Raw genomic sequence first — 25,726 nt, 5'->3', positions numbered from 1 at the left:
ATGCTGATGCGACGGCGGAACTTTCAAGTCAGCGATTTCCATAATTAAAACAAACCAAGCTCTGTTCAAATGATCAGCATGGCTGTGTGTTTATTGATGGAAGTTTTTAGCGTATTTTTTGTTTGTTTTGTTTGTTTTTTTTTTTGGGGATATTATGTACAGACTTTTTAGAACTAGGTATAACTCATTTTTAGCCGTAAGAGCACTGACTAGGCCTTAAATGGGTATTTAATTCGGGCTTACTGCTGCGCTGGGGGGTGGGCGGCGATGTATTCCAGGGCGCGGAGGATGGCCTCTGGAATTGGGGGAGGGGTGGGAAGGTGATCTCCCTGGGGCTGGAATCCGTTCTCGTCGGCAATGTAGGTCAGCGAGATTGGAATGCCCTCGGGCGAGACGAAAGAAGCACTTCCCGAGACTCCGTTGGCGTTGCCGGCCTCCTGCTGCTGGATGCCATTGCTGGTTTCGAAGGCGTACTTGTAGCTGCCCTCGGCGTCGGAGGGATCGTTCTCCTCGCGGGTGATCACGGCGTCCTTGTTGATGTTATCCGCATAGACATTGGCCAGCATCAGGGCGGCGAGAAGGCAGAGCGACTGAAAGGGTTTACACGATTACGATTGCGATCTCGACCACGAACTGGATCCTTCCGGGCGACAAGATCTACTCACTAGCTTGAACATCTTGCTGGTTTCTGGGCTTGTATATTCCACACTGGTTGGGTGATCTTCGCAGGCGGTGGCTTTTATAGCCAGCCAATCTCGACGTCGACTTTGGCGTTGGCGTCGCCGCCGCTGACGTCTCTAATCTGCCTCTGAACTCCAAAGCTACGCTCCAAACTAAATATCAAACTTAATACGTTTGTGTGTTTTTTCGGCAAAGAGCAGCATACCGATCGAATTTAATAAAATTCAGCGCAGCCGCTGAAAAAAAAAACTAGAAAGGAGGTCTCACCTGAGGCACCGCAACACAAAATACCCTTCCTCAATGATTGGCTCTTGTTGGATTACCAAGAAATGCAGCTACTGGCATTTAACCGAGTTTTATTTAATTGTAGGAAACCACATTTTGTTAGTTTTTGTCGGTACTTCCCACGGTGCATAAATAACACCGAAAATTATAGTCCTAATGATTGATCGTATTTTATGCTGCCATTTGGGATAGGTGTTTATGACTTTTAGGTATTATAAGTTTTATCCGTTAACAATTTAAAACATCTAACAAAATAAATAGTTTTCCAAAGTAAAACTGCTGGTTAACTCCAATTTCGATTTATAATAAGCAAAACCTTTTGGATCCTCAACGCCCATCTTCGTTGCAAAGCAACTGATCAGCAGTGATATACCTCTGATAGGGTATAATGAAGCATCTGAACCCATTCCAAGTGGTGGCTGCTGATGGATCCACATCTGCCTTGGTAGCTTGGTAATCACCAATCTGACTTTGCACTTAATGGCTAATAGTTTCGGTTAGGTTTTTTTTTTTGGGCTTGGGGTTTTCTCGATGGTAATGGCACATGTGACATTCGCCCGCCCTTCGAGGGTTACTTCAGAGACGGGCCTGGATTTGGAAGGGGCCAGCCACTCGTGGACGAATAAATTTTATTCAGCTCGGTCCAATTTATCATTCGTTTCAATTTCGATTTCATTGGCCATTCGGTTTGGGATGAGCGCAGGCGGAGAACCTGTTTCCCCATCGAGGAATTCTTAATTCCCCTTCCAAACCTCTCAGCAAGTTCATCGCATTAGCATACAAATTTGCTGTCTAGTAATAAATTATCTAGGCCTAAACGCACTTAGCACTACGCCTAATGAAATGCCCATCAATCCTGGCTCCACCTGATCTGGCAAACTAGTTCAGCCGGCCTATCTGTTTATGTATCTTAATCCCAGCATTGTTTTATGTCGTAACCAGCAGATGGCAACGACCACATTCACACAAATTTGAATCGGTAATTTGCCAAAATATAAATAATTTAGTAGTCTGATTACGTCTAGATGCATTCCTAAAATCACGGGACGAATATAAAGCAGTTTCTAACGGTTTTGAGCAACTTTTTAAAAATACATTTTGGACTTGCCGAAATTTGATACAACTGGTTTCCATTTTTAGATGCAGTTTGACCTGCATGGTCAACACTCAACAAATTTTATTTACGGCATGGTTTCCGTATAGAATCCGTACTTATCCACGCGGTGTTTGAGCCTCAAATTTCCGCCATCAGGCAGGCAAAAACAAAGAATACAGGTAACCTTTCATTGGTCACAACATAGTTCGTTAAAACCATAATATTTTTTGAATTCACATATGTAACTTTGGAAATATTTTGTGGGAATGGCCCTTGATTCAACATCCAAAACCAATTGCTAGGCATCCAACAAGAAGGAATATCTACTCGAAAATTCTAATGATTATCCCAATAGACTGACCACTTTCATTCTACCTGATTTGAGAAGTATAAAAATGTTAATGACAATGTTTTCCTGGAAGCGCTTGTTTAAATTTGAACTATATTTAATTCCGGCTTTGCCACACTTCCTTATTGACTAAAGCGATTCTCGACAATTAACACCGATTTCCGAAGATGTTGGCTACGCTAATTTCGAAACAGAAAAATGTAGTCTCCATGGCAAAGGTACAAATAAATGTGTTCAAACTTATCGCTTAGTCCGTGGCAATTAATCAATTCGCCGAACATCAAAGTCAACAATTAATTAAAGTCATAAATGTAGGGTATCAGAAGATCACACAGTGCATCGGTTAAGCTGGACGATCTCCGTCGGCGCTCCGGGTGACATGCTGCCAGGTGACCTTGTCCATCTCCGAACCGATTTCAACAGCTTTCCAGGGGCAACAGGCATTCCGCACCTGCCGCCACTCCACTCCATTCGGAAGGTCCGAGCCCAGGGCGCATCTCCAATTGAAAGTTGTAACAAGCAGTCTTCAACTTTTGATTGGGAATTTCCAACGGTTTGTGAATGGGCCGAAACCTCCATTAAACCGCAATTTTATTTGTTTGTAATTCAACATTTAGCGCTATCCGAAAATGATACGACCACTGTCGTGCGAAACCGAAACTGAAACCGAATTAAAGCATACAATATAAATTGTTGGCAAATGACTCATGTGTTTTAACTATAGTTCAGCTGAGCATGGTTGTTATTGTTCCCATTATTGGAGGTATGATAAGACAAGTTTTTGGCAATTATAGCCACCTCATCTGGTCCTCGGGTTCCGCGAAACCCGTTTGGGTGCCTGCAACTGAAGACAAGGGACTCATCCATATAAAAGACGCACTTGAGCTGATCGAATTAAACAGTTGCACTGCAAGCAGCATCATCACAGTATCATCAAGAAGCTCAACTCCCAACAAGATGTACAAATACGTAAGTTTTGGGAAGGACTACGCTGAGGGGACCGATCACTGATCACGATCTTGTTTTCCCAAAAGCTCTTTTGCCTGGCTCTCATCGGTTGCGCCTGCGCCGACAACATCAACAAGGACGCCCAGATCCGCAGCTTCCAGAACGACGCCACCGATGCCGAGGGCAACTATCAGTACGCCTACGAGACCAGCAACGGCATCCAGTTCCAGGAGGCCGGCAATCCCAGCGGGGCTCGCGGTGCCTTGGCCTACGTTTCGCCCGAGGGCGAGCACATCTCGCTGACCTACACGGCTGATGAGGAGGGTTACCATCCTGTGGGCGATCACCTGCCCACCCCGCCTCCAGTGCCGGCCTACATCCTCCGCGCCCTCGAGTACATCCGCACCCATCCCCCGGCGCCCGCCCAGAAGGACCAGCAGTAATCCAGAGGAGCAGCACTCCACTACACCCAGTCATTGTTGTTAAGTGACGTTATACTAGTAGTTATCGTTAATAAAGAACGTCAATACAAATACTTTAACTTGCGAGCTCAATCTCAAAAAGTTGCAAGAAAATTTACTTGCCTTTTTTAAACATTCTGTTTAAAGTTTTATTTTGATAAGCAGGGAGAATGGAAATGAAATGTTTAATTTGGTTATTACATGATTTACAAAACATAAATGTGTGATGCCATGAAACGTTGGCTCTTCAAAAAAATACATAGCTTAATTTTTCAATGTTATTTGCTGAAATCCATTGGGATATTTAATCCATACCAAAGAGAGTCCTTAGCTCTTCCATTTTAACAGAGTCCGTATGCTTAAAATGATATAGCTTCTGGAAAAGATGTTGAAGTGGTCCAGGAATTAAAATCAAAGGAATACTATTTTCTAAACTCTAATGGTTAAAAAAAAAAAACATTAAATAAAATGGTAGTTATTTCAATTCTGTGTAAACTCACCCCAAGAAAATCATTCCCGATGTTGGACTCGGGTTCTAAATAAGGAGCTGGCTCAAAGTAATGAAAGCGAATAATGGAAGAATTCGTAATGGAGTATTTTTTTAAAACTTGGCGCATCAATTTTTCTACTTTTATTACCCGATTTTTACGTTTTCTTTCTTTTTCTTCAGCCAGCGATTTATTGATTTGGTAAAAGGAATTTAAACATACGAAGTCAGGATAATAGTATTGAACAGAATCGTTAAAAAAGTTTAACGAGAGTGCAAACTGATAAATTATTAGGGGGAGTTCCTCCCAGCCATTTGCACCATGTTTCATGGCGAAAATCTGAATTGTTTTTTGTCCCATATTAATGCTGGCGGTATACTTTTTTCCGCTCTTACATTTAAAGTTGTGCATTCTGTCGATGACCCTATTCAAATCGCAAAAGAACAAGTTGAACAGCTCTTCACCGCTTACATATCCGTTCCTAACTGCTGGATGATGAACAGCCGTCTTGAGTTTAAAACGGCATTTGGAATCCTGGTGAATCTGGCGATCTTTCTCAGGTGTAATTGAAAACGGCATACTAATCCACAACCAAGGAACTTGAGCATTAGGATATGAGTGTTCACCAAAATAATCTAAGTAAAAGAACAATATTGAAAAGTGTTAGATACACGTGTACTGATATATGTACATGCATCTACAAATTAATTAAAAATTGTATCCTTTTTCGCAAAAGTGTAGTAAACAAAACTTTATAAATGCTGACAATGCATTGTGAAATACGTTGGAACAAAGCCGTTTCTGATTAATTTTGTTGCCTTCACTGTTAATGTGGAGCGAGCACTTTTCTACAAAATTATTTAAATTCTTGGAAATCTTCAAAGTTTTTTTTTTTGATTGCGATATTGAGTAGAGTGAGAAAATAATTTTAATTCTACAAATTACGGCTTACATGTCTGGTCCAATTTACTTATTGTTCCTTTAAAAATAGAATTGATATTCCCGAACTCCTGAGTTATTTGCTCGGTAAATTCGGATGCATCCTGAACATATAGCTCCTGTTCAGGTGGTAAGTTAATTGATATACTTTCTGCAAGCAACTCCAGCGCTTCATTAAATTTGTGTGCCATAGCGAATTCGTAGCTTATCCTTCTTGATCCGGGGGAAATCCAAAACTAAATTGAACTTTTGCGTCGGCACCGATTCTTAAATTAGGAATGAAACTAGAGTGGCGAACAATCGATTGCAACATCGATACTATCGAGTATTTTATAAGAATTTATTTCATCGAAATTTAATCAGGAGGTGAACAACAATAACTGCAAAGGTTTTGGGTGACTGGTACCCCAGAATTTCATGTATTTTTACAAAATTGGTTTAAGGCCAGGTTCCTCTCAACAATTTTGAAAAAATGAAAATTTTTTTTTTTCATAAAGTGCTACTATATACTTGTCGAAATAGTATAAAATTAGTTCCGAAGGTCAGCAAGGCCGAGAAGTAGGTGTAAAAGAGTGAGGACCGCTGCTGGTAGTACGGCCGCTCGAACGCTTTAAAAACTTTAAACTGATTTTTCTCCGAACCACGTTTTTTCGCATGGATGACACTCTCATTTCAAAACTATGGCACTTATCGATTTGAACCAAACGGCATTTTACTCTTAATATGTCTGGCTATGGCCGGTACCAGAATCAGAAATATTCATTATTTTTTAAAAAAGTTATAAACAATTATAAGTGAAAAAAAGGGTTAAAAAAATTCAAAAGTCCGCCATTTTTTTATTTTTCATGGAAAATTTTTCATTCTGGTACCGGCCATAGCTACTTCGATGCAGAACACGAAACTATTTTGGTTTTTGCATTCAGATAATTATTTTTCAAGTAATCGTGTCATCCATCTACGAATCGGACGAGTTTCAGCAGCCATTTTCAGGACCGCCATTTTGAAAAAAAAATTTAAAAAATTTTTTTAGTAATTTCATATACATACTTTCATATATAAAAAAAATTGAATACTCAACATTTTTTGTTATGAAAATAAAGTTAATTGAAAAAAGTACGTTTTTCAGAGGAACCTGGCCTTAAAGGTATGTTAAATGATAATGTTAAACAAATCAACAACAAAAATTGAATTCAAACTAAGGATGCAGTTTCTTAAAGGACTATGTCAGAATCATTTGAAGGTATACCAAATTAAAATCTGATATAATTAAAAAAAGTTATGGGCTTTCATGTGCTGGTTTAAGCCATTTTCCGGATTTTTGACATCATAAAAATGTAAAAACAATCGACCCAAAAATCGAAACCAAACTAATGATCCATTATTGGAGATATGACTTGTCTTAGTTTTTAATTAATTTTTTTGATTATTAATTATAGCCACCTCATCTGGTCCTCGGGTTCCGCAAAACCCGTTTGGGTGCCTGCATCTGAAGACAAGGGACTCATCCATATAAAAGACGCACTTGAGCTAATCGAATTAAACAGTTGCACTGCAAGCAGCCTCATCACAGTATCATCAAGAAGCTCAACTCCCAACAAGATGTACAAATACGTAAGTTTTGGGAAGGACTACGCTGAGGGGACCGATCACTGATCACGATCTTGTTTTCCCAAAAGCTCTTTTGCCTGGCTCTCATCGGTTGCGCCTGCGGCGACAACATCAACAAGGACGCCCAGATCCGCAGCTTCCAGAACGACGCCACCGATGCCGAGGGCAACTATCAGTACAGAAGCAGCAGTCCACTACACCCAGTCATTGTTGTTAAGTGACGTTATACTAGTAGTTATCGTTAATAAAGAATGTCAATAAAAATACTTCAACTTGCGAGCTCAATCTAAAAAAATGTCAAGAAAATTTACTTGCCTTTTTTAAACATTCTGTTTAAAGTTTTATTTTGATAAGCAGGGAGAATGGAAATGAAATGTTTAATTTGTTTATTACATGATTTACAAAACATAAATGTGTGATGCCATGAAACGTTGGCTCTTCAAAAAAATACATAGCTTAATTTTTCATTGTTATTTGCTTAAATCCATTGGGATATTTAATCCATACCAAGGAGAGCCCTTAGCTCTTCCAATTTAACAGAGTCCGTATGCTTAAAATGATATAGCTTCTGGTAAAGATGTTGAAGTGCTCCAGGATTTGGGATTGAAGGAATACTAACTTGTAAACTCTAATGGTTAAAAAAGAAAAGATTAAATAAAAAGGTAGTTATTTCAATTCAGTGTAAACTCACCCTAAGAAAACCATTCCCGATGTTGAACACGTTTACTAAATAAGGAGCTGGTTCAATGAATCCAATGCGAAAAATGGAAGAAATCGTACTGAATTTTTTTACAGATTGGACCATCAATTTGTTTACTTTTATGAAAAGATTTTTAATTTTTCTTTCTTTTTCTTCAGCCGTCGATTTTTTGATTTGATAAAAGGAATTAAAGCATACGAAGTCAGGATAATAGTACTGAACAGAATCGTTAAAAAAGTTAAACGAGAGTGCAAACTGATAAATTATTAGGGGGAGTTCCTCCCAGCCATTTGTACCATGTTTCATGACGAAAATCTTAATTGTTTTTTTCCCCCATATTAATGCTGGCGGTATACTTCTTTCCGCTCTTACATTTAAAGTTGTGCATTCTGTCGATGACCCTTTTTAAATCGCAAGAGAACAGTTTGAACAGCTCTTCACCGCTTACATAACCGTTCTTAACTGCTGGATGATGAACAGCCGTCTTGAGTTTAAAGCGGCATTTGTAATCCTGGTGAACGTGGTCTTTCTCAGGTGTTATAGAAAACGGCATGTTAATCCACAGCATAGGCATTTCAGCATTAATATTTGATGGTTCAGAAAAAAAATCTAAGTGAAAGTACAATATTGAATAGTGTTAGATGTATGTGTGTACATACATATTTAAAACGAAATTAAAAAAGTTAATCTTTTTTTTACAAAACGACGACAATGCATTTAAAAAACGTTGGAACAAAGGCGTTTTTCTGATTAATTCTGTTGCCTTCACTGTTAATGTGGAGCGAGCACTTTTTTACAAAATTATGTTAATTTTTGGTAATCTTCAAAGTTTTTTTGATTGATATAAAATAATTTTTTAATTCTACAAATTACGGCTTACATGTCTGGTCCAATTTACTTATTGTTCCTTTAAAAATAGAATTGATATTCCCGAACTCCTTAGTTATTTGCTCGGTAAATTCGGATGCATCCTGAACATTTAGTTCCTGTTCAGGTGATAAGATTATTGATATATTTTCTGCAAGCAATTCCAGCGCTTCATCAAATTTGAGTGCCATAGCGAAGTCGTAGCTTATCCTTCTTGATCCGGGGGAAATCCAAAACTAAACTGAACTTTTGCGTCGGCGCTGATCCTCAAATTAGGTATGAAACTAGAGTGGCGAACAATCGATTGCAAAATCGATACTATCAATTGTTTTATAGGAATTTATTTCATCGAAATTTAATTAGGAGCTGAACAACAATAACTGGAAGGTTTTGGGTGACTGGCACCAGACTTTTAAGTAAATTTAGAATTTGATTTATTTTATAAAATTGGTTCAAAGGTATTTTAAATTATAATGTTAAAAAAACCGAGAAAAAATTTAAGCCAAACTAAGGATGCAGTTTCATAGAGGGCTATGTCACTAGCATTTTAAGGTATACTAATCCAAACTCGGACATCATTAGGAAAAGTTATGGGCTTTACAGTGCTGGTTTTAGGCCATTTTTCGAAAAAGGCCAGTTTTTAGAAAACAAAAAACGTTCGATTCCGATTGTGATGCTGATCTCCTGATCATATACATATATATATATATTCTTTGTGGGGTTTGAGCTGTCTCCCCTACTGCGTTTCAAACCTCTGAAAGGGTATAATGAAGGTAATTTTAAGTTGACCCGCCATTGCTAAGAAAGATTATAAAGCGAGAGTCACTCCAGTAGCACATAAATTACATAATTCGTATTTATTTACAGCCTGAAATAAGAAACTCACGTTTAACACACTATACTTTTAGGCTTCCAGCTGAAAAAAAGAGGTTTAACTAGTGTTTTCGCAATTCGCATGCTTTAATTCGCTTACAAAATATGTGTTAGGACGTTTTTAAATTCGAGCGAGCCGAACTTGTTTCGAAAATTGGCAAATGCTCCCCGTCGTTTTTTTTTTTGGAGGTGGGTTGTTACCCGGAAAGAAATTTCCGCTTATTTTATTAAGTCATCGAAAGGTCGCCAAACAGAACCGCGACTCATTTCCATCCAGTTTTCAAATTTCCATATCTGAGAATAGACGTAAATATTAATCAGACACACAGACAAATAAAGCTGTTAGCAGTTAATGGGATAACAAGCTAGAATTCGTTGGGGTCACCCAACATTTTGTGTTTGGGCGTGCCTTTGTTTGCTCTTTATGGTCGCAAAGACCATAAATTCACGCCGCGAAAGAATCAATGGATGGATTGATTTATAACCCAGGCAGAACAGCCCCAAGGTTTTGTGCATGATTTGGATGATAAACATTTGCGCATTTCGGAGAGCTTACAACAACTAGCAACAACTTATTGTAGGTCTTGACTCTTATGGTATTATAGTTAGTCGGTGATTAGTACATGCTATGGAATGTTCAGCCTTCTTCTTGGACACTTGCATCCAAATTGATGATGAATTTGCTCGATCAGGAACTTCAGAAGAAATTCGGGTTCTTCAGCTTGCCGTCTTCGGTGTGGGTGCGTATGTACTCCAAGGATCGCAGGATATAGTCGGGGGTTGGCGGAGGCTTGGGCAGATGTCGGCCCACCACGTGGAATCCCAGCTCATCGGCTATGTAGCGGGTCTCGATGTTAACGCCCTCGGGCGAGGTGTAGCTAAAGATGCCAATGGTCTCCAGGGGAGATCCCGCCGCCTGGACATCAATGCCATTGCTGGTTTTGAAGGCGTACTTGAACACGCCCTCGTCATCCGAAGGTGAAACCCGGAAGTCGGTTATCTGGGCATCGCGCTCGTCACCACCCACCAATCTCCGGATCCGGCGAACCCTCACCAGCCGCGCATCGACCTCCACCCAAATCAGGGCGAAAAACGCCAGGCAGATGAGCTGAAACCAAAAAGGGGTCTTATCAGCCACGAAGATCACGGATCAGATTGGGAACATCTGATATGGGCTCATGGCCAAAATGCTTACAAAATGTCGCATATTTTTCGGCTTTATGTTTTCGCACTGACACTAATTCAAATTAGACACTTGGGGACTTATGATCGATTTTGTAACAATATTCCGATCCGATGTAAAAAGGTTCAGTCACAGTCACTGCGAAGGTTCGACGTCCGCGAGGTTTAAAGTTTGCCACCGTACTGCCAATCCGACCAGCTGGTCTTTTCCAATTTATATGTGGTAAACAACGGGCCAAAACGCAAGCCACGAAAATCTAATAAGCATAACCAAATGCCAATAATCGTTGGCTTCGTCTTTTGTAGCGCCTCTTGAAACAAAATAAATGCTGTGTGGTGTGGCTACCCTGCCCACCGATTCTAGCTCTCGATAGCAGGTCATATCGAATCTACTATATAATTCATTTCCGTTTATCATGTTTGCTTATTCATATTTTATGATTTCATACGTCAGATGCTAATAAGCGACACTAAAAGTGCTAAGTAGCGCGAGTTCTTGAAGATCTGCTGCCTATTTTTGTGAAATTTATGGTGGCAGAGTTTCCGATTTTGGTTTTATTTGTCTGAAATAAAATTAAAAACTGTTAAGTAAAGGTTTGTGTGTATTTTTAGCATTGTAAAATATTTTGTTTATACTTATTCTTTCACTTCTTAATAATTATCCACGGCAAACACACCAAGGTTAAGTACGCAGTTTGTCGTTAAAGGTGCATAATTTTTACACTTAGGTATTTATCACTGGAAGAATTTACCACCTGGGGTTCCAAACACGGAAGCATTTTGGCTCCCAGCATGTTCTGAAATATTCACATAAAAAATATTAATATAATTTTTAGAGCCTCCTCTTGTTTTAAAGCGAATGCAAATGACGAACAAAAAAATCTTAGCAAATGCCATAAACTCGTAGAAAATAGGCCATCAAATTATAAGAAGCCAGCTGGAATTCGGATTAGCAGAAGTCTTTTTAATGTTTTTGATTTGTTAATTGGGTTGAAGAAAAACATAATTAACGGAACAGTTCCGTATGGAGAAGAATAGCGACTAGGCTCTAGAGCTTTACAGGTTCAAGAGCAGACTGATTCTCGATTTTCGATTGAGTCGCAGCAAGTTCGTTGCCTGAGTCTTTTGTTTGCTGCTCCACATGCGTGAGTGTAGCTTCTTGAGTTATGGTAATTTTCGAAGAACACTCAGCATAAACATCCGTTGCTTATGCTCATATTTACATACGCCTTAATTAATGTTCTCAAAAGTGTCAGATGCCCCAAAGGGTCACCCGCAGCGTCATCGTAGTCAACTATCTAATAGTTCACAAACGATGAGAAGATGATCTCTAGCAGAAGGAGAACTGGAAAAGGCAGTTAAATTGTAGTTTTTGATTTTGGTTTTCTTGTTTTTCGTGTTTGCGTTTCGCAACCGATTCTAAGGCTAAACTATTTGGCGTCGATTTGTGTTACTTAATTAATGTTGTCCGCAAAAAAGATTTCAACTCGTTTGATTTGAAGATTTATGTCTGAAAATTAGCCGAAGATTATTTTCGCTTCATGCTTTCATCTTCATTGAGTGCCCCTTTTGCTATGTAAATCCATGGAAACACAGGCGTTGTTGCTTAATTAGCAAACAGTGTTTAAGACGAACAAACACAATGCACATATCATTAGGCGAACACACATGAATTCTGATTGATGGGCTGATTGATTCTTCGGACCGACACCTTGACGAGCGGCAAGTTGTAAAGTTTGGGCTATGCAAATCAAGGGGCGCGGGGCTCAATCATACAAGTCGTGCAAGGTCTGGGTCTGCATAGCTCCATATTCCACACAGTGGGACGAAATTATCAGAAAAACGTTGACAATTTGTTGGTTAAGAATAATAAAATTGAAGAGGAAGAGGACAAAACGTTTTGCAAAGATATGATGAAAAAAATTAAGGTTCTTTGGTTCCTTAAAATATTTAAAATAACACAAACTTTAAAGATATCACTTTGGAATATCATTGAAGTTGGTTATTTACTTATTGAGATTTATTAAATTTTGGGGATTTTAACAACCAGTTCCCAGGGGCTAACAAACAGAAGTTATTTGCTCGGGCATATAACTCACTCAAACCCAAAAAAAAAAAAATCAACCATGATCAATGGTTGTGCAGTAAACCTTTAGCATTTCCAGTTTCGCTTCAAAATCGCAAACGGTTTACCGAATAATCAAAGTTGACGTATTATATGCATATTTAGCACGCCTCATTAAATCAAATTAATATATTTGGTATTGGCTTTTTAGTTGAGACTAGAGTTTAACCATGACCTTTTACAACCGAAAATAGAATTCAATTATAATAAATTAATAGCTAAACGACATAATTTGTCAGAGGCGGGATGTCCGCAATTTGGACACCTGACTCACGTCGGAACCACTGTGCATAGCTTTCGATTTCAGTTCGCTATGCAGGCACACCTACAAATGGACCCCGAAAAATCCAAAACAACTTCATTGTCAGGCGATAATGACCGGGCATTAGCACAAAATCAATATAAATCAATTCCCGGGCTAAAAACTTGATTTTTTGGTGACACCGCGGCTGATTTTTGGCTGCACCGATTCCCTGGTTATGCTTCCTCGTCTGCTTTTCTGAGAACAATTCCCAGAGAGCTCACCGATTAGCTTGAGCTTCCTCTATGCAAATTCGAAAGCTTCCTTTTCGGCCTGGCCAAATCATTTTTTTTGCGGGCCAGTTTCAACTTAACTTTCGAGCGCAGCAGATCGCGTCGCATTTGCTGACCGCTTTATAACGGTTAAAACTGGGAAACTGATTTGGATTCAGGTTCAGTATCAGTATCAGTATATCAGGTTCAAGATCCACACCGTAAAAACAAACATTCGGCATCATTTTAATTAGGCAGAGATGATGATGTTGCTCGGCAAGGTTTGTGCGGAGTTCTGTGATTGTTATTAGCTTCATTAAACCTCCATCAACTACCCCACCGATCAGATTGCGGTGTTCCTGGCCATTTTCCAAGCGCATTTGTGTGTGGCAGCCATCGCTTCTTCGGCGGCCAGGAGCATCTACTATCGGAATACCCCGCCGGATGCCTTTGGCCACTACAGCTTCGAGTTCCAGACCACCAATGGCATAACCACCAAGGGAGCTGGTAACGAAAACGGAGCCGTCGGAGTGGTGCAGTTTGTGTCCCTCGAGGGGATTCCCGTGACCTTCTCCTATGTGGCCGATGCCAATGGCTATCAGCCCACTGGAGACCACATTCCGGCCATTCCGCTGCATGTCATCCGCCAACTGGAGTACATCCGCTCCCATCCGCCGGTGGATGAGCGTCGGTCGAGGCGTTGGTAAAAGCCGCGGATATAAAACCAATTAAATATTGACGCTTAAATAGCCGTCGATTGGCTGGCTTATCGTTACACTCGGGGAATATGTTCATTTCGTATTTATTTTTATTGTTTTTCCATGCAAATGGAACATACGAAAGAACAACAGCGCCAGCAAAACAAAATCATGCCAAAATATATAGCAAGCCAATAAATATTCTAGAAATATAAATAAAGTGCTAGTGTTAATTGAAAGTCCGGAAATTTCACGTGGAGGCAGGAAGTTTATTCAATAAATAACTATTAAAAAACATTAACAATTCCTGCAACTGAGAAGAAAGAAAAAAATAATTTTTAGCAATCGTATTAATAGCAATCTAAAATATTTTCCACAGTGGAAAAAAACAATTTTAAAATATCTCTTGGCAAATAATAATACATATAATATATTACACTAAACACAAACAAAAAAACATTTTATAAAATTGATACTACATAATTGGGCTTACATAAAATTGCAATATTAGGTTTGAAATTTTTAAGACTTTAGAGATCTATCATTTTTGTACCACCTTTTCTTCAGTGTAGAAACCGACCAACTAAGCTCATGAGATATGTTAAGAATGTTCTTTTATATAGTCTAAGATTTATGCGCTGCATAACTAGTCGAAATCATGTTTTCTATGCTAATGACTCACGAATTCAACCGCACTGAAATGTCAACTTTCATCAGTTCACTTCGGCTGTGGCTTCTTTGTTATAAAAATGTCATACCATTACCGATCCGATCCGATCTGCGACCTTGTCTTTAAGAACGACTTTCGCTTTTGGGGCAATCAGCGAGAAGATTGCGCCTGTCTCACGCTCATTTGCATGTGGGCGCCTAATTAAGGCCGCTGCATAATGTTGACCGACTCTCCAAGTCCGACTTAATGTAACCAGACTAATAAACCAAATTGAGTTGACACCGTTTAATGTCACCGAAACAAGTTGCTGATTGATGGTCGCCACAAATTAATCCCCCCTTTAGTTCCGGCCTTGGAAGAGATAACCAAAGGCATCTCAAAAGTTCATCATGTAAATGAACAAATGCCTATCGCTGCACTAAATTCCCCAGCATGTTCGTAGAATATCCCATTCAAACATATTTAGTTATGAATAATTCATAGAGGGATCGCTTATCTGATCTTCCTCTCAACAACGTATCCATTAAGCTTAAAATATGCATTAGATAAATGACGAACAACCCGCAGGCGCGGATTGCCAATTTGTATACGTCCCATTTTTGGATGGCCAACTATCAAACAAACATTAGTTCGTTCTATCTGATCATGTCCGTCGTCGGATTTATCTGAAAGTTTAACCACGTGCCAATCCGGTTGCAGTATTTCGGTTGCTGATTTCAAAATCTCAACAGTCGGTGATTTATGAATCGGAACGGGCATTCATAAGGCTTTAATGGCAGTCCAAACTGCTTTTGTGCCACCGCTGTGAGTTTTGCTTCGAACTTAGTATTAAATCTTATTAATCAACTCCCTGAAAATTTAACCATGCATACATCAATAGCCAACAGGTGTTGGGCAATTAAGAACAATCCAAAAGTTTCGCTTTAAAATATTAATACCCCGAATATTTTTTTTCATAACTTACCAATCTATTTTTAAAGGTCAACGCCCCAACAGACTTGAGAAATGAATGTTCAAATCAATGCTGACAATATCTAAACGGTGGGGTTTACTGGCTGACTTATAAGCCATCTATATTCATTGGATCGCAGTTGCCATCGCCGTGTTTAATTATCTTATCTGAATTGATTTACATGCATTCCAAATTCCAAAGAGCGCACACAAAGTAAACAGAAACATGAAATTGATGTTCGTTTCTTTACAATAATATATTTCAAGTTGCTTGACATATATGTGTACCTATATATTTCTGGGTGTGTTTGTGGCGTGTACTTGTTGTGTCTGTCATCTGAAACTGGGGGTTATTCAAAGTGGGTTTCGGGTAACATCAACCTAGTATTACAATTTTAGGGGGATCACGAGTTGTTAGGAAGAAGCACTATTTGTGAATCAAGTTGGTCCGATTTAGGACCTCCATTCATCTTTATTATATGTTTTAATCGAATTTATTTAATGTAAATGTTGTTTGTGTTGTGTTGGCGTGTAAATACATATTTTAAACATATTCCAAGTATCTCACATAAACTCTACGTTTATACAATTTTTTCTTGTCACATTCATCTTGCAGTTTTGTCTATACTATAACTAAACCTAGACACGATTTTTTAGTGGCAGCCAGAGCGATCTGGGTTGAGATCCCTGGCAGCCGAGTGCGAAACGGACCGAATGAACAATTTGATTGATTGAATTACTTGTATCTGGTATCTTGTGGTTCGGGCTGGCCAGAAACGTGAATAAGAAATCGTTTGTTTAGTTTACTGGAGTGTTTAATACATATGCTAAATGTAAATATATATTGAATAGGCTCGTGTGTGTGTGTTTGTATCTCTGTCTTCGTGTTCAGTTGTCAGTGTAATGTTGGTTTCCGGTGTTTTGGTGTGTGTCCGGGTGTTGGATGCAATTCTGGGTGTGCAAAAGTCCTCCAGAGACCTTGAGCGTGCCCACAGCTAAAACCTGCAGAAGATACGTCACTCTTAATATGGTTTCTCAGGTAAGTGCTTCTCCCTTCAACTCACCAGTCCTCTTCGCATGCCAGTATGGTGTAGTGGTCACGACCCCGCCCCTAGGGCCAATCCTAGTCGGCCTTCGCCTCCGTAAACTCTTCCAGAGCGAAGAAACTGCCACCGGAGGCGCCGCCGCTGCTGCTTGCCGTGCTGGTCGCCACCACGGTGGTGGATGCCGTGGCGCTGGACGCCTCCGACACTTGCACTTCCTCTCCGGCCGAAGCGGCAGCCGCCTCCTTGTCATCGGCACTGCCAGAGGCGCTGGCTGCCGCCTGCTGAGCGGCCTCCAGAACCTGCTGCTGAACCTGGACGATGGGCTGGCCATCTTCCGTGTACGATACGGAGACAGGGATGCGGGTGCCATCCTCGCTGATGACATGGGCGCCTTCCTCGCCATCCTGACCCTGCTGAATAATCAACTGTCCCTCGGAATTTAGGAGGGAGGCGTCGATCAGCTGCTGCTCATTGTTGTCGCCATGAACGAGTACCATCTGACCACTTCCGTCGGTCATCATTTGAAGAGTTTCTCCCTCGAGTCCTTCGCCCGACTGCAGGACACCCACGCTCTGCAGAAGCTGCTGTATTTGCTCGGGATCTTGTACAATTATCTGGTTGCCTTCGGCGTCGGTCAGGATGTGATTGTCCAGCTGGAGGAGATGGCCGTTCTCGTTGACGATGAACTTGATCTGGCCACCATCCACCTGTGCCTGCATGGCTTCGTCTAGTTCCATGGCCACATGCTCGCCACCGGCAGCTTCTCCAGCCTCGCCCTCAGCTCCTGTGCCGGCGGTCACCTCGCCCTCGCCAGTTTCAGCGCCTTCAGTGGTTGCGGCAGCGGCTTCCGATTCGGCCGTGGGCGTGTCCGTGGCTTCCCGCTTCTCGCCTTCGTCCGAGGGTTGGGGTTCCTCTGCTGCCGGCGACTCCTTTGCCTTAGTGCTCTCGCCTGCCTTGGCCTTGGGTTTCTCTTGTCCTGCTTTGCTGGTCGGCTTGGCTTCCTCGGCGGCTTCGGTCTCGGCAGCTGCAGCCTCATTGTCATCATCTAAACTGGGCATTGAAACGGGAGCGGCATTGGACTTGCTGTCGGCGGAGGAGGCCTCGCCGCTTTCGCCCTTGGCGTCGATGCTGCCCTGCGATTGGGATTCGTCCTCTGCTTGATCGAGATTAGGCATGTCAATGCTAACGGAGACAGGGGCTGCGGCGTTTGGTGAATCCTTTTGCGACTGATCACCGTCTGGCTGCGGGATCGTTATATTGAAGGTTATGCCCCCGCTGCCCTCCTGTGAAGTGATGACCATTTCGCTGCCTTTGCTGCCCGGCTTTGGAGCCTCGCCGCTCTCGTTCTTGTCGGAATGCAGCTTCTCAAACAGGCTTTCAATGTCGGCCTCGGCATTTTGCTCTCCGCCCTCTTCGCCAGCCTTTCCGGTTGCTTCTCCGGGCTCGTCACTCAGTAAGGCCGTGGCTGCCGAATTGAGGGCAGTGGCTCCGGCCGAAGCTCCCTTCTTGTCACGCCTGTGAGTCTCCATGTGGTGGTTGTAGTACGTCTCTTGAATGAAAGTCAGCGAGCAAATGCTGCACGAGAAGAAGCGGATGTTGTTCTCCGCCTCGCTGGTGGCCACAACAGCAGCAGCAGAACCCGAAGCGGGCACAGAATCGCTTAGTGCCTCGTCAATAGTCTCCTGAAGCAACTTCTGGGTGTTCAGGTTCTGGCTGACCGGCTGCTTGGGAGAGACAGCCGCGGCGGTCGGATTTTGATGCACCTCGAAGTGCTTGACAAGCAGCTCCCGCTTGGGGAAGGTCATCGAGCAAGTGCCGCACTTGAAAAAGTTGGTCTGATGCTGCTTGGCGTGCACGGTGGCCGCTTCGCGCGTCTCGAAGCGCTGCGAGCACAGACGGCACTTGAATGGCTTGGGCTTGCCAGCAGTATGCTTGCGCATATGCTCATCGAAGACCGCCTTGTCCGTGGACTTGAATTGGCAATGGTTGCACGTGTACAGCGAGGCTCCGACAACGTTTAGATTCTCAGAAGCGGCGGCAGCAGCAGCGGCCGCAGCGGCAGCCACCGGAGCAGCAGCAGCCGGTATGGTAGTGGTGCTGGTCACCAGCACATTGGTGGCATGGTTCGTCTCCATGTGCTTGCGCAGGCTGGTCTCGTTCACAAAGTTAATGTGGCACATGGCACAGGTGTTGTCCATGGCGGTATTGTGGTCACGCACCATATGCTGTTTCATGGCGCCAAAGTGCGGGAAGATCTTGCGGCAGGTCTTGCACTGGAAGGTCTGCTGCTTGCAGGTCTCATAATGGGTGTTGAAGAGCCGCATGTCCGAGGTCTTGTAGTCGCACGAGGTGCACTTGTAGATCTTGGTGGCCTTTCGCTGCACCGTCTGTGTGCCCGGGATGCCCTGGTTCCCGCCAGCTGTTATCTTGGATTGGCCTACTTTCGAAGACGAGGAATCGTTTTACATAATGTTGGGAATTGCCTTAAACTAACTGCTCACCTGGTGTTCCCTGCAAGACCTTGCGTGGACGCAGCAAATCTCCACTAGGACTCTCCTCCAGCGACCGATTGGCCGATCCAGTGCCCATCTTCTGCATCTTAAGCGGCGGACTGCCTTCCAAGCCCACCTCCTCGTTAATTGCATACTTCTTGTTGAGCAAACTGATTAGGTTCGTCTTGACGCGCTCCACATCGTTCTCCAGCCGGTCGTAGTAGTTAACCAGGTTGGTGCAGCGCGAGCACACGTAGTCCTCACCGCAGACAATGACCAGAAATCCCTCGCCCACCAGCTGGGCCAGTTTGTTGGGAAACTTGGTGGCCGTGTGGGTGGTGCACATATCGGTGAGCGAGGTCTGCGGTTCACAGCGGTCGTCGCAGATGTAGCATCGCGTGGCCAGACCGCCGACTCCCAATCCACCGGCTTCAGCATCGCTAACCGCTTGCTGGACCCCAGCGGCCGAGCCTCCTCCACTGGCCACTCCAGAGGCCCCACCTCCTCCGCCGCCGCCGCCACCAGGAAGCACCATTCGCGTCGTCTTGAGGATTCGGGGCTGACTGGGGCCGGTCACGGTGACCGCTCCGCTACTGAGCAGATTGTTGAACTTTCGGTAGGTGGCCGGGTTTAGTTGGTTGTTCATCGTGTGGCGCTTCGGATCCAGATGAGCACGCCGTAGTGATGGTGTTCCTTTGCTGTTTGCGGGCGCAACACGCGCAACTGCAAGCCGCTATTTTTCAATTAATCGGCGATTACGACCAAACTGCACCTTTGCACACGGGCACTTCGCAACTTTAGCTTATTTTATCACGGGGCACAGCGCGTTTTTTCTTTTCGTTGCGGGACACCAGGAACAACAATCTTCCTCCGGTTTTTAATTCTCGATTTTTGTTCTGGGTTGTCGCGGCGTCACTTTGACTGTACTAAACACTCGGGTGCTGTATTTTTTAGGGTTAAAATGCGTATGTTGGTGCAGCGGTTCTTGTCGCGCCTATATCGTTGTCTCGCTCTTTAGCATGCTCGCTGCCCTGGCTTGGCGGCCGTATGCAAGCTAGTCGTCTCCCTTGCTCGCCACGGAAATGGCGGCTGTCTGGGAGATTATGCACGAACAGACAGAGAAAAAATATGACAGCGTTGCAATTCAGTATGATGGCACAAATAATTATTAGGGTAAATAATGTATTTGATCTATCTCTTGTGTATAGTGAACGCTGGAAATAATTTAAATATTTTTTAGGTTCCATTTTTGTAATAAAAATGCGTAATTTGCTTGATTTAGCCCATTTACCGATGACGTGTCTTGTGTGTCAGGCCATGTCATGCAAAAACAGTTCTTCTGGCTGCCGCCAGAGGGCTTACTTGCCCGCGTTTTTTGAATGGTATAAAATTCCAATAAATACTTCAAATATTTCAGCCATGAGGCAATTTACTAAATGATAAAGGCCAACATCACTAATGTGTTAATACAGAAGGCCGATAAGATGCCCCACAATCTTATCAGCGCCGATAATATAATATTTACCATCTATACGCAGCAAAAACGTTAAGGCCCGTTTAATGTATGGCCAAAAGCCAACCATTCAGTTAACGAACGAAACGAAAAGCGAGCGGATATCGACTCGGCACCGAAGTGAAATCTAGATATAAAAAACAAAAATAAAAGCCATTAAAAGAGCCCAATCGCTGGGTTATCGGAAAATAAACGTCGCGAAATTAATTGTCCAGCTCGATCGTTCAGTTGGCCAACGGACGTCGTGTATATCAAAAGTGCACTCGACCCAAACGTTCGATCGAATTGAATTCCGCATTCGGGGCGTGGGAATATAGCTATTAAAGCAACCCCTATCTACTATATCAAACAGTCGCTGCAATATGTATCCACCACCAGCGCCGAGCATCAAGCACTTTGGCTCACTGAGAACAGCCGTACTTTGGGCCGGAATTCTCGGAGTGGTAAGTCAACCGATGTAACTCACTGCCACAGTCACTGACAATCGACCGCGACCCCATTGCCCGCGCCCATTGATAAGAGATAAAGACAGATATTGGCACTCTCACAAATTGTATGCCCTCTCGGTATCGCAGGGTCCACTGCTCCACCTGATCGTCGGATAATCGTGACATAATCAACATTGACTCATTCGGGAAGATTCCCGCTCACAAAAGGAATAGATAACCAATCCAAATGACGTGTGTGAACAAATCGAGATAGGGACATTTATACATAGAAATAATATTGAAAAAAAATAGATTAAAAATGGCATGGGTTTACTCAGTGATCAATGAACAAATGACGACTGAGATAATATTGTTTGACTTTTGAAAATTTTACCTTTTTTTGTGTATTGTTTAGTTCTTGTTATAAAAAAAAAAGAAAACAATAAAAATTTTACGATTTAATAGTTTTTTAAACATAAAAAAGCGTCTACAATTTGCATACCAATAAATTAAAAATTTGAATGTTCTTAAAAAAAAAAACAATTCCTTAATAACCTTAATATTTCTACAGGCTCAGTCTCTTATCTGGATGGGCTTGACCATTACAGCGATATGCGCCTTCAACTGCGTGGTGTACATCACGGACTATCTTAGCTATGGCACCATGGTCAAGACAGTATTCTTCGACCTATACTTCAAGGGCGGATGCAGAATGAGCCCCAACGATTACCAGAACTACGACCAAACTATTCTGAATACAGTGAGCACCGTTTTTGATCCCAGTCAGATGTTGATATGGGATTCCGTGTACTTGGGAGTATCGGTCTGCTGGCTCATCGTCTCCATTGTGCTACTACTGTGTGAGTATCCGGGGAACCGGAAACGAACTGCAAATAGAGCTAAGATATCGAAATTTATATGATTCACTTGGAGAAATCAAGGAATTTATTTTATCAGACAGCCGAATCTGTTGATAAAATCCAAAGAACCTCGCATGCCAAAACGCCTGCCATAAAGATAAATAAACAAAAATAGTCATAAGTTGGTTGAAAACTTATATGGTTTGTTGTACAAATATTTAATTGATGGTTATTCCCCGAAATACTTTTTTGTTGACTTCTGTAAAAGGCTTAGTAAGGTTCTTTTGGAGTAAATACATACAGATAAATTCAACAAAATTTCTTATCAAATGCAATTCTTTAAATGGCTTTAGGAATCCTATGACAAAGGAAATAGGCAATTACTCAGCCAGTAGGTACATTACACTCTTGGCTTATAAATTATTACAAACGTACGTTTTTATCTATATTTCGATATCTTAAATAAATAAGTACTGTGTAAATACTTTTCAGTGATTAATGATATATTTTGCCCCTCTGTTTCATTTTAAACAGAAAACTAAAACAAATTCTACTTCATAAAAATCTTTTACAAAAAAATAAATTAAAATGTTTTTTTTTACTTACTTTTAACGACTTAATTAGAAGATTGATTGATGTATCGCCAATAAGTCATTCCATCTAAGAATCACATGTTTTTAGGTGAATGGTGATATTATTTTTGCGACAACCATTTAACCCCCTTGTGATGGATCATATTTTATAAATTTGTTGTTAAATTTTTCAGGGGTGCGCAAGGACAATCCAAAGCAGACTCTGGCAGCCATCTACACCTGGGCCTTCTTCGTGGCCGCCATCTGCTGCATGGATGTAGCTTCTGGAGTGATCTTCGGAGTCGATTACGGACGCTTCAATGATGCGGCTCTGACATACAATGCCAATAGTATTAATGCTGGTACAATAGAACCGATGGCTGCCACTTTAATCGCCGGTGCAGTGGCTGCGATATCCATGATGATCATCTCCTTCAAGGGATTCGTTCTGTGGTTCATCAACTTCGGACTGCTCGTTTACCTCCTCATGAGAGCCACTCGCATTGCCACCGATAAGGATGGTTTGGTAGGTAGCAGTGGGGGTCAGTCGGGGTGGTGAGCTCATCGCCCACTTATGCTCGCTGGCGTTGTCTTCTCCGGATTCCATAAATTTCCGCCACTGTCTGCTAAAATATTCGAACAACGCAGAAAGTGAAATAAATTGGGTGGTGACTACAACATGGCTAAACTTAGCGCTTTGTCGCCATAAACGGTAAATGCTGATAAGTAATTGGCCTCATGTTGGCCTGATAGCGGTTTCTGAGTTCGCTTCACCCAAAAATAAGTGGGCTAAGGTACGGGTGTTCTTTCCCAGGACAGTGTGCTCCTCCAGAAATTTTAAACCTTCCACAAGTAAACCTTCAATTTAGATAAAAAAAATACCAAAACTTATCCAATTTAAATTATTGTTTTGCAAACCTTATATTGTACTTAAAATAACTAAATTTAAATTATATTTTTATTTCCACAGGATACTTTGTTCAATCCTCGCAAGGATTCAAATGATATTTTGACCACCAGGGCGCCGATCCGCGCCTACGAAGAAGAGAAGTGAGTATATTGGACATACAATATCCTATTATGCAGTGGCGGATCCACGGGGGGGGAAATTAGGGAAATTTCCCCCCCCTTGGAACCAGAGAACCTGAAAATTTTACTTGTTTGCTATGGTTGACTTTTCAAATATAACCACTTTGTTTACCAAAAAATTGGGATGGATAATTTTTGTTTTATAATTTGTACTGTATTTCTCTCGCAATAATAAGTTTGAACCCCAAATCGAAGAATAAGTTCAATTTTCCCCCCCCCAAGAATCGTCTCTGGATCCGCCACTGTATTATGTATATTAATTCTCTATTTTCCTCAACAGGGTTGAGATCCAGGCGTATAACAATGCTGCCTATGTTCCGGAAACCCGCTCCATGGCGGAAACCATCGAGGTGAACGAGGACGCCATTGTCCGTGCGGCTCACATGTCGATGGACGCGACTCTGATGGATCGCCGCTTCCGGGACATAAATGCCTTCCAGCAGTATCCGGCTCCCAATCCGCAGGCCAGTCGCCCAGTGCGTCAGTCCTCGCAGGTTCCGGTTCAGGAGACCGTCGTGGTGGCCACCTCGGGATTCCCCGTGCCCGACTATTCCCCGCAGCCCAGTCCCAATGGCATTTTGCGGACCCACCAGTACTAAGCCTATTGGCGCCCCGAAAAGTCACCTCTTCCATAATATAATTCTCAAATAATCCCCCAAGTGACAGCTAAAGTTAGTTCAAATTTTATCAGCATGAACAAATGTTCAGTGTGTTGTTTTTATTTATTTGCATGTTAATAACAAAATATGTGTGCAGTTGTAAATATATGAAATCGTTTTAGTTGTTTGCACCACCAGTGGAATCGTATTTGTTTATATTGTTCATTTTCTTGAGCTGATAAGAAGCTGTTTGCTGATTAAGATGGAAAACGGCCCCCAGCAACGATTTAATTGGGTAGAGATTGCAAATACAGGAGGGCTAATTAAACTAATCTTTATTTTACTTATTATTTAAATTTGCAAAATAAATAAACAAAGAATAATTATGAAAGAAAAAATAACATTTTAACTGAAATTGGGATAAATTAAGTAATTGAATTAATTTGTATTATTTTTCATAAATATTCAAAATGCTTATTTATGATTATTTATAAAAATGGCTTACTCTGTTTTAAACAACCCGCTTAAATACAAAGTAGTGCGATACACCGATATACTATTGTTATCGACGACAAGGCGGTATGGAATTTTTAGTCCCATCCCCTAGTAGCCGCTGTTTCCTCGGGTCAACAAAAGTTCACAACAAATTCTCGGATTCCTGATAAGCGAGGGCAATATTCGACTTTCATCTCTCGGGCCGGGCAATAAACGTAACGTGTGTGATTTGATTTCTATCATTTGTCATCGAAACACCCCGGGGAACGGACGGAAAATTCGCTTTGCCGGCAGCTGCTTTTGTTTTTGCATTGGGAAAATATGGTTTTCATTACGAAATTCGCGAGGATTGGACTGCAGGCAGCCCGCCAGCTGAGTGCTACACCCCTTGCCGCCGTCCAGGGACGCGCCTTCCACCTGACCAGCCTCCTCGCCAAAGGTAATCTTGGGTTTATGCAATAGCCAACGAATCTAAAACTGTAATCCCCCCCAGAACGTCGCTACACAAACAAACACGAGTGGGTGGAGCTGATTTCCGGAAACAACGCGATCGTGGGAATCTCCAGCTACGCTCAGGAAGCTCTCGGAGACGTGGTCTTTGCCCAACTGCCGGAACCGGGAACGGAACTCAAGCAGGACGATGAATGTGGAGCCCTGGAGAGCGTGAAGGCGGCAAGCGAGGTCTACTCGCCCGTCAGTGGCAAGGTGACGGAGAAGAATGGCGAGGTGGAGGACACACCTGCCCTGGTCAACAGTAGTTGCTATGAGAAGGGTAAGATCTGCTACAGAAACCCCATTCTAGTTCTAAGTAATCACGTATTCTCTTCTCTCAGGCTGGCTCTTCAAGGTAGACCTCAAGAACCCCAAGGAACTGGACAGCCTCATGACCGAGGAGCAGTACAAAACCTTCTTGAGCAGCAGTGGCGATCACTAGAACCAGCACCAACTTAACCTACTCGACTATAGCCTTTAAAACAAGCAAACTCGCATTTGTTATCAGCTCCTAAAAATCACACAAAAACCATCCAATCACCAACCAAACTCATCGCCATACACACGTTGTTGTAGCTCTTGAATTTGTTACGAATAAGAACCAACAGTAAAGCCAAATATTATATTTAAATTGGGCATCTTGACCTGCGGGTGGCAGACGCCGTCTGCTGCTCCCCCATGGAAACCTTCTGGGCGATAAGACCGA

The 25,726-nt window shown here is 42.2% G+C and overlaps 8 protein-coding genes and 1 long non-coding RNA gene across 15 annotated transcripts; 4 read left to right on the top strand and 5 right to left on the bottom strand.

The window, feature by feature from the left end:
* Window positions 1-59: 59 nt before the first annotated feature.
* Window positions 60-755, bottom strand: LOC108093046 (pupal cuticle protein Edg-78E). The gene is made up of 2 exons (XM_017192954.2): window positions 666-755; window positions 60-590 (listed from the first exon to the last, which is right to left on the bottom strand). The coding sequence occupies exons 1-2, from the start codon at window positions 675-677 to the stop codon at window positions 240-242; spliced, it is 363 nt and encodes a 120-aa protein (XP_017048443.1). The 5' UTR covers window positions 678-755; the 3' UTR covers window positions 60-239.
* A 2,521-nt stretch (window positions 756-3,276) lies between these two features.
* On the top strand, window positions 3,277-3,817 carry LOC108093054 (pupal cuticle protein Edg-78E). The gene is made up of 2 exons (XM_017192961.1): window positions 3,277-3,380; window positions 3,446-3,817. The coding sequence occupies exons 1-2, from the start codon at window positions 3,369-3,371 to the stop codon at window positions 3,800-3,802; spliced, it is 369 nt and encodes a 122-aa protein (XP_017048450.1). The 5' UTR covers window positions 3,277-3,368; the 3' UTR covers window positions 3,803-3,817.
* Window positions 3,818-3,945: 128 nt separating this feature from the next.
* Window positions 3,946-8,717, bottom strand: LOC108093244. 5 transcript variants are annotated; one of them, XR_001771472.1, is made up of 3 exons: window positions 5,261-5,494; window positions 4,321-4,943; window positions 3,946-4,196 (listed from the first exon to the last, which is right to left on the bottom strand). XR_001771472.1 is itself a non-coding variant. In XM_043208905.1 (3 exons), the coding sequence occupies exons 1-3, from the start codon at window positions 8,611-8,613 to the stop codon at window positions 4,125-4,127; spliced, it is 933 nt and encodes a 310-aa protein (XP_043064840.1). In that variant the 5' UTR covers window positions 8,614-8,717; the 3' UTR covers window positions 3,946-4,124. The 5 variants fall into 5 exon arrangements, 4 of the variants coding, with proteins under 4 accessions (XP_043064840.1, XP_017048708.1, XP_017048710.1 ...); XM_043208905.1 differs by lacking the exon at window positions 5,261-5,494 and adding an exon at window positions 8,436-8,717 and having other exon boundaries at window positions 3,946-4,256; XM_017193219.1 differs by having other exon boundaries at window positions 3,946-4,256.
* On the top strand, window positions 6,698-13,879 carry LOC108093249 (pupal cuticle protein Edg-78E). Its single transcript, XM_017193225.1, has 3 exons — window positions 6,698-6,858; window positions 6,924-7,030; window positions 13,579-13,879. The coding sequence occupies exons 1-3, from the start codon at window positions 6,847-6,849 to the stop codon at window positions 13,820-13,822; spliced, it is 363 nt and encodes a 120-aa protein (XP_017048714.1). The 5' UTR covers window positions 6,698-6,846; the 3' UTR covers window positions 13,823-13,879.
* Window positions 7,225-8,398, bottom strand: LOC108093247. The gene is made up of 2 exons (XR_006245779.1): window positions 7,547-8,398; window positions 7,225-7,483 (listed from the first exon to the last, which is right to left on the bottom strand). It is a non-coding gene; the product is annotated as an uncharacterized LOC108093247 (long non-coding RNA).
* LOC108093248 (pupal cuticle protein Edg-78E) lies at window positions 9,261-11,008 on the bottom strand. Of its 2 annotated transcripts, XR_001771473.2 has the most exons (3): window positions 10,491-11,008; window positions 9,396-10,403; window positions 9,261-9,338 (listed from the first exon to the last, which is right to left on the bottom strand). XR_001771473.2 is itself a non-coding variant. In XM_017193223.2 (2 exons), the coding sequence occupies exons 1-2, from the start codon at window positions 10,500-10,502 to the stop codon at window positions 9,993-9,995; spliced, it is 423 nt and encodes a 140-aa protein (XP_017048712.1). In that variant the 5' UTR covers window positions 10,503-11,008; the 3' UTR covers window positions 9,261-9,992. The 2 variants fall into 2 exon arrangements, 1 of the variants encoding a protein (XP_017048712.1); XM_017193223.2 differs by having other exon boundaries at window positions 9,261-10,403.
* Window positions 13,880-15,864: 1,985 nt separating the features above from the next.
* LOC108093148 (RE1-silencing transcription factor) lies at window positions 15,865-19,945 on the bottom strand. Of its 2 annotated transcripts, none has more exons than XM_017193094.2 (3): window positions 18,982-19,945; window positions 16,499-18,917; window positions 15,865-16,436 (listed from the first exon to the last, which is right to left on the bottom strand). In XM_017193094.2, the coding sequence occupies exons 1-2, from the start codon at window positions 19,616-19,618 to the stop codon at window positions 16,558-16,560; spliced, it is 2,997 nt and encodes a 998-aa protein (XP_017048583.1). In that variant the 5' UTR covers window positions 19,619-19,945; the 3' UTR covers window positions 15,865-16,436; window positions 16,499-16,557. The 2 variants fall into 2 exon arrangements, with proteins under 2 accessions (XP_017048583.1, XP_017048582.1); XM_017193093.2 differs by having other exon boundaries at window positions 16,499-18,920; window positions 18,982-19,944.
* Window positions 19,946-20,546: 601 nt separating this feature from the next.
* LOC108093147 lies at window positions 20,547-24,236 on the top strand. Its single transcript, XM_017193091.1, has 5 exons — window positions 20,547-20,928; window positions 21,485-21,773; window positions 22,540-22,871; window positions 23,316-23,395; window positions 23,715-24,236. The coding sequence occupies exons 1-5, from the start codon at window positions 20,848-20,850 to the stop codon at window positions 24,031-24,033; spliced, it is 1,101 nt and encodes a 366-aa protein (XP_017048580.1). The 5' UTR covers window positions 20,547-20,847; the 3' UTR covers window positions 24,034-24,236.
* Window positions 24,237-24,635: 399 nt separating this feature from the next.
* Window positions 24,636-25,638, top strand: LOC108093111 (glycine cleavage system H protein, mitochondrial). Its single transcript, XM_017193053.2, has 3 exons — window positions 24,636-24,967; window positions 25,022-25,300; window positions 25,362-25,638. The coding sequence occupies exons 1-3, from the start codon at window positions 24,850-24,852 to the stop codon at window positions 25,460-25,462; spliced, it is 498 nt and encodes a 165-aa protein (XP_017048542.1). The 5' UTR covers window positions 24,636-24,849; the 3' UTR covers window positions 25,463-25,638.
* The last annotated feature ends 88 nt before the right edge of the window (window positions 25,639-25,726 follow it).

Source organism: Drosophila ficusphila, unplaced genomic scaffold (genome assembly GCF_018152265.1).
Source record: "Drosophila ficusphila isolate 14025-0441.05 unplaced genomic scaffold, ASM1815226v1 contig_106, whole genome shotgun sequence".
Taxonomy (NCBI): Eukaryota; Metazoa; Arthropoda; class Insecta; order Diptera; family Drosophilidae; genus Drosophila; species Drosophila ficusphila.
Note: the sequence above shows the minus strand (reverse complement) of the source record. Positions and strands in the feature narration are given on the sequence as shown.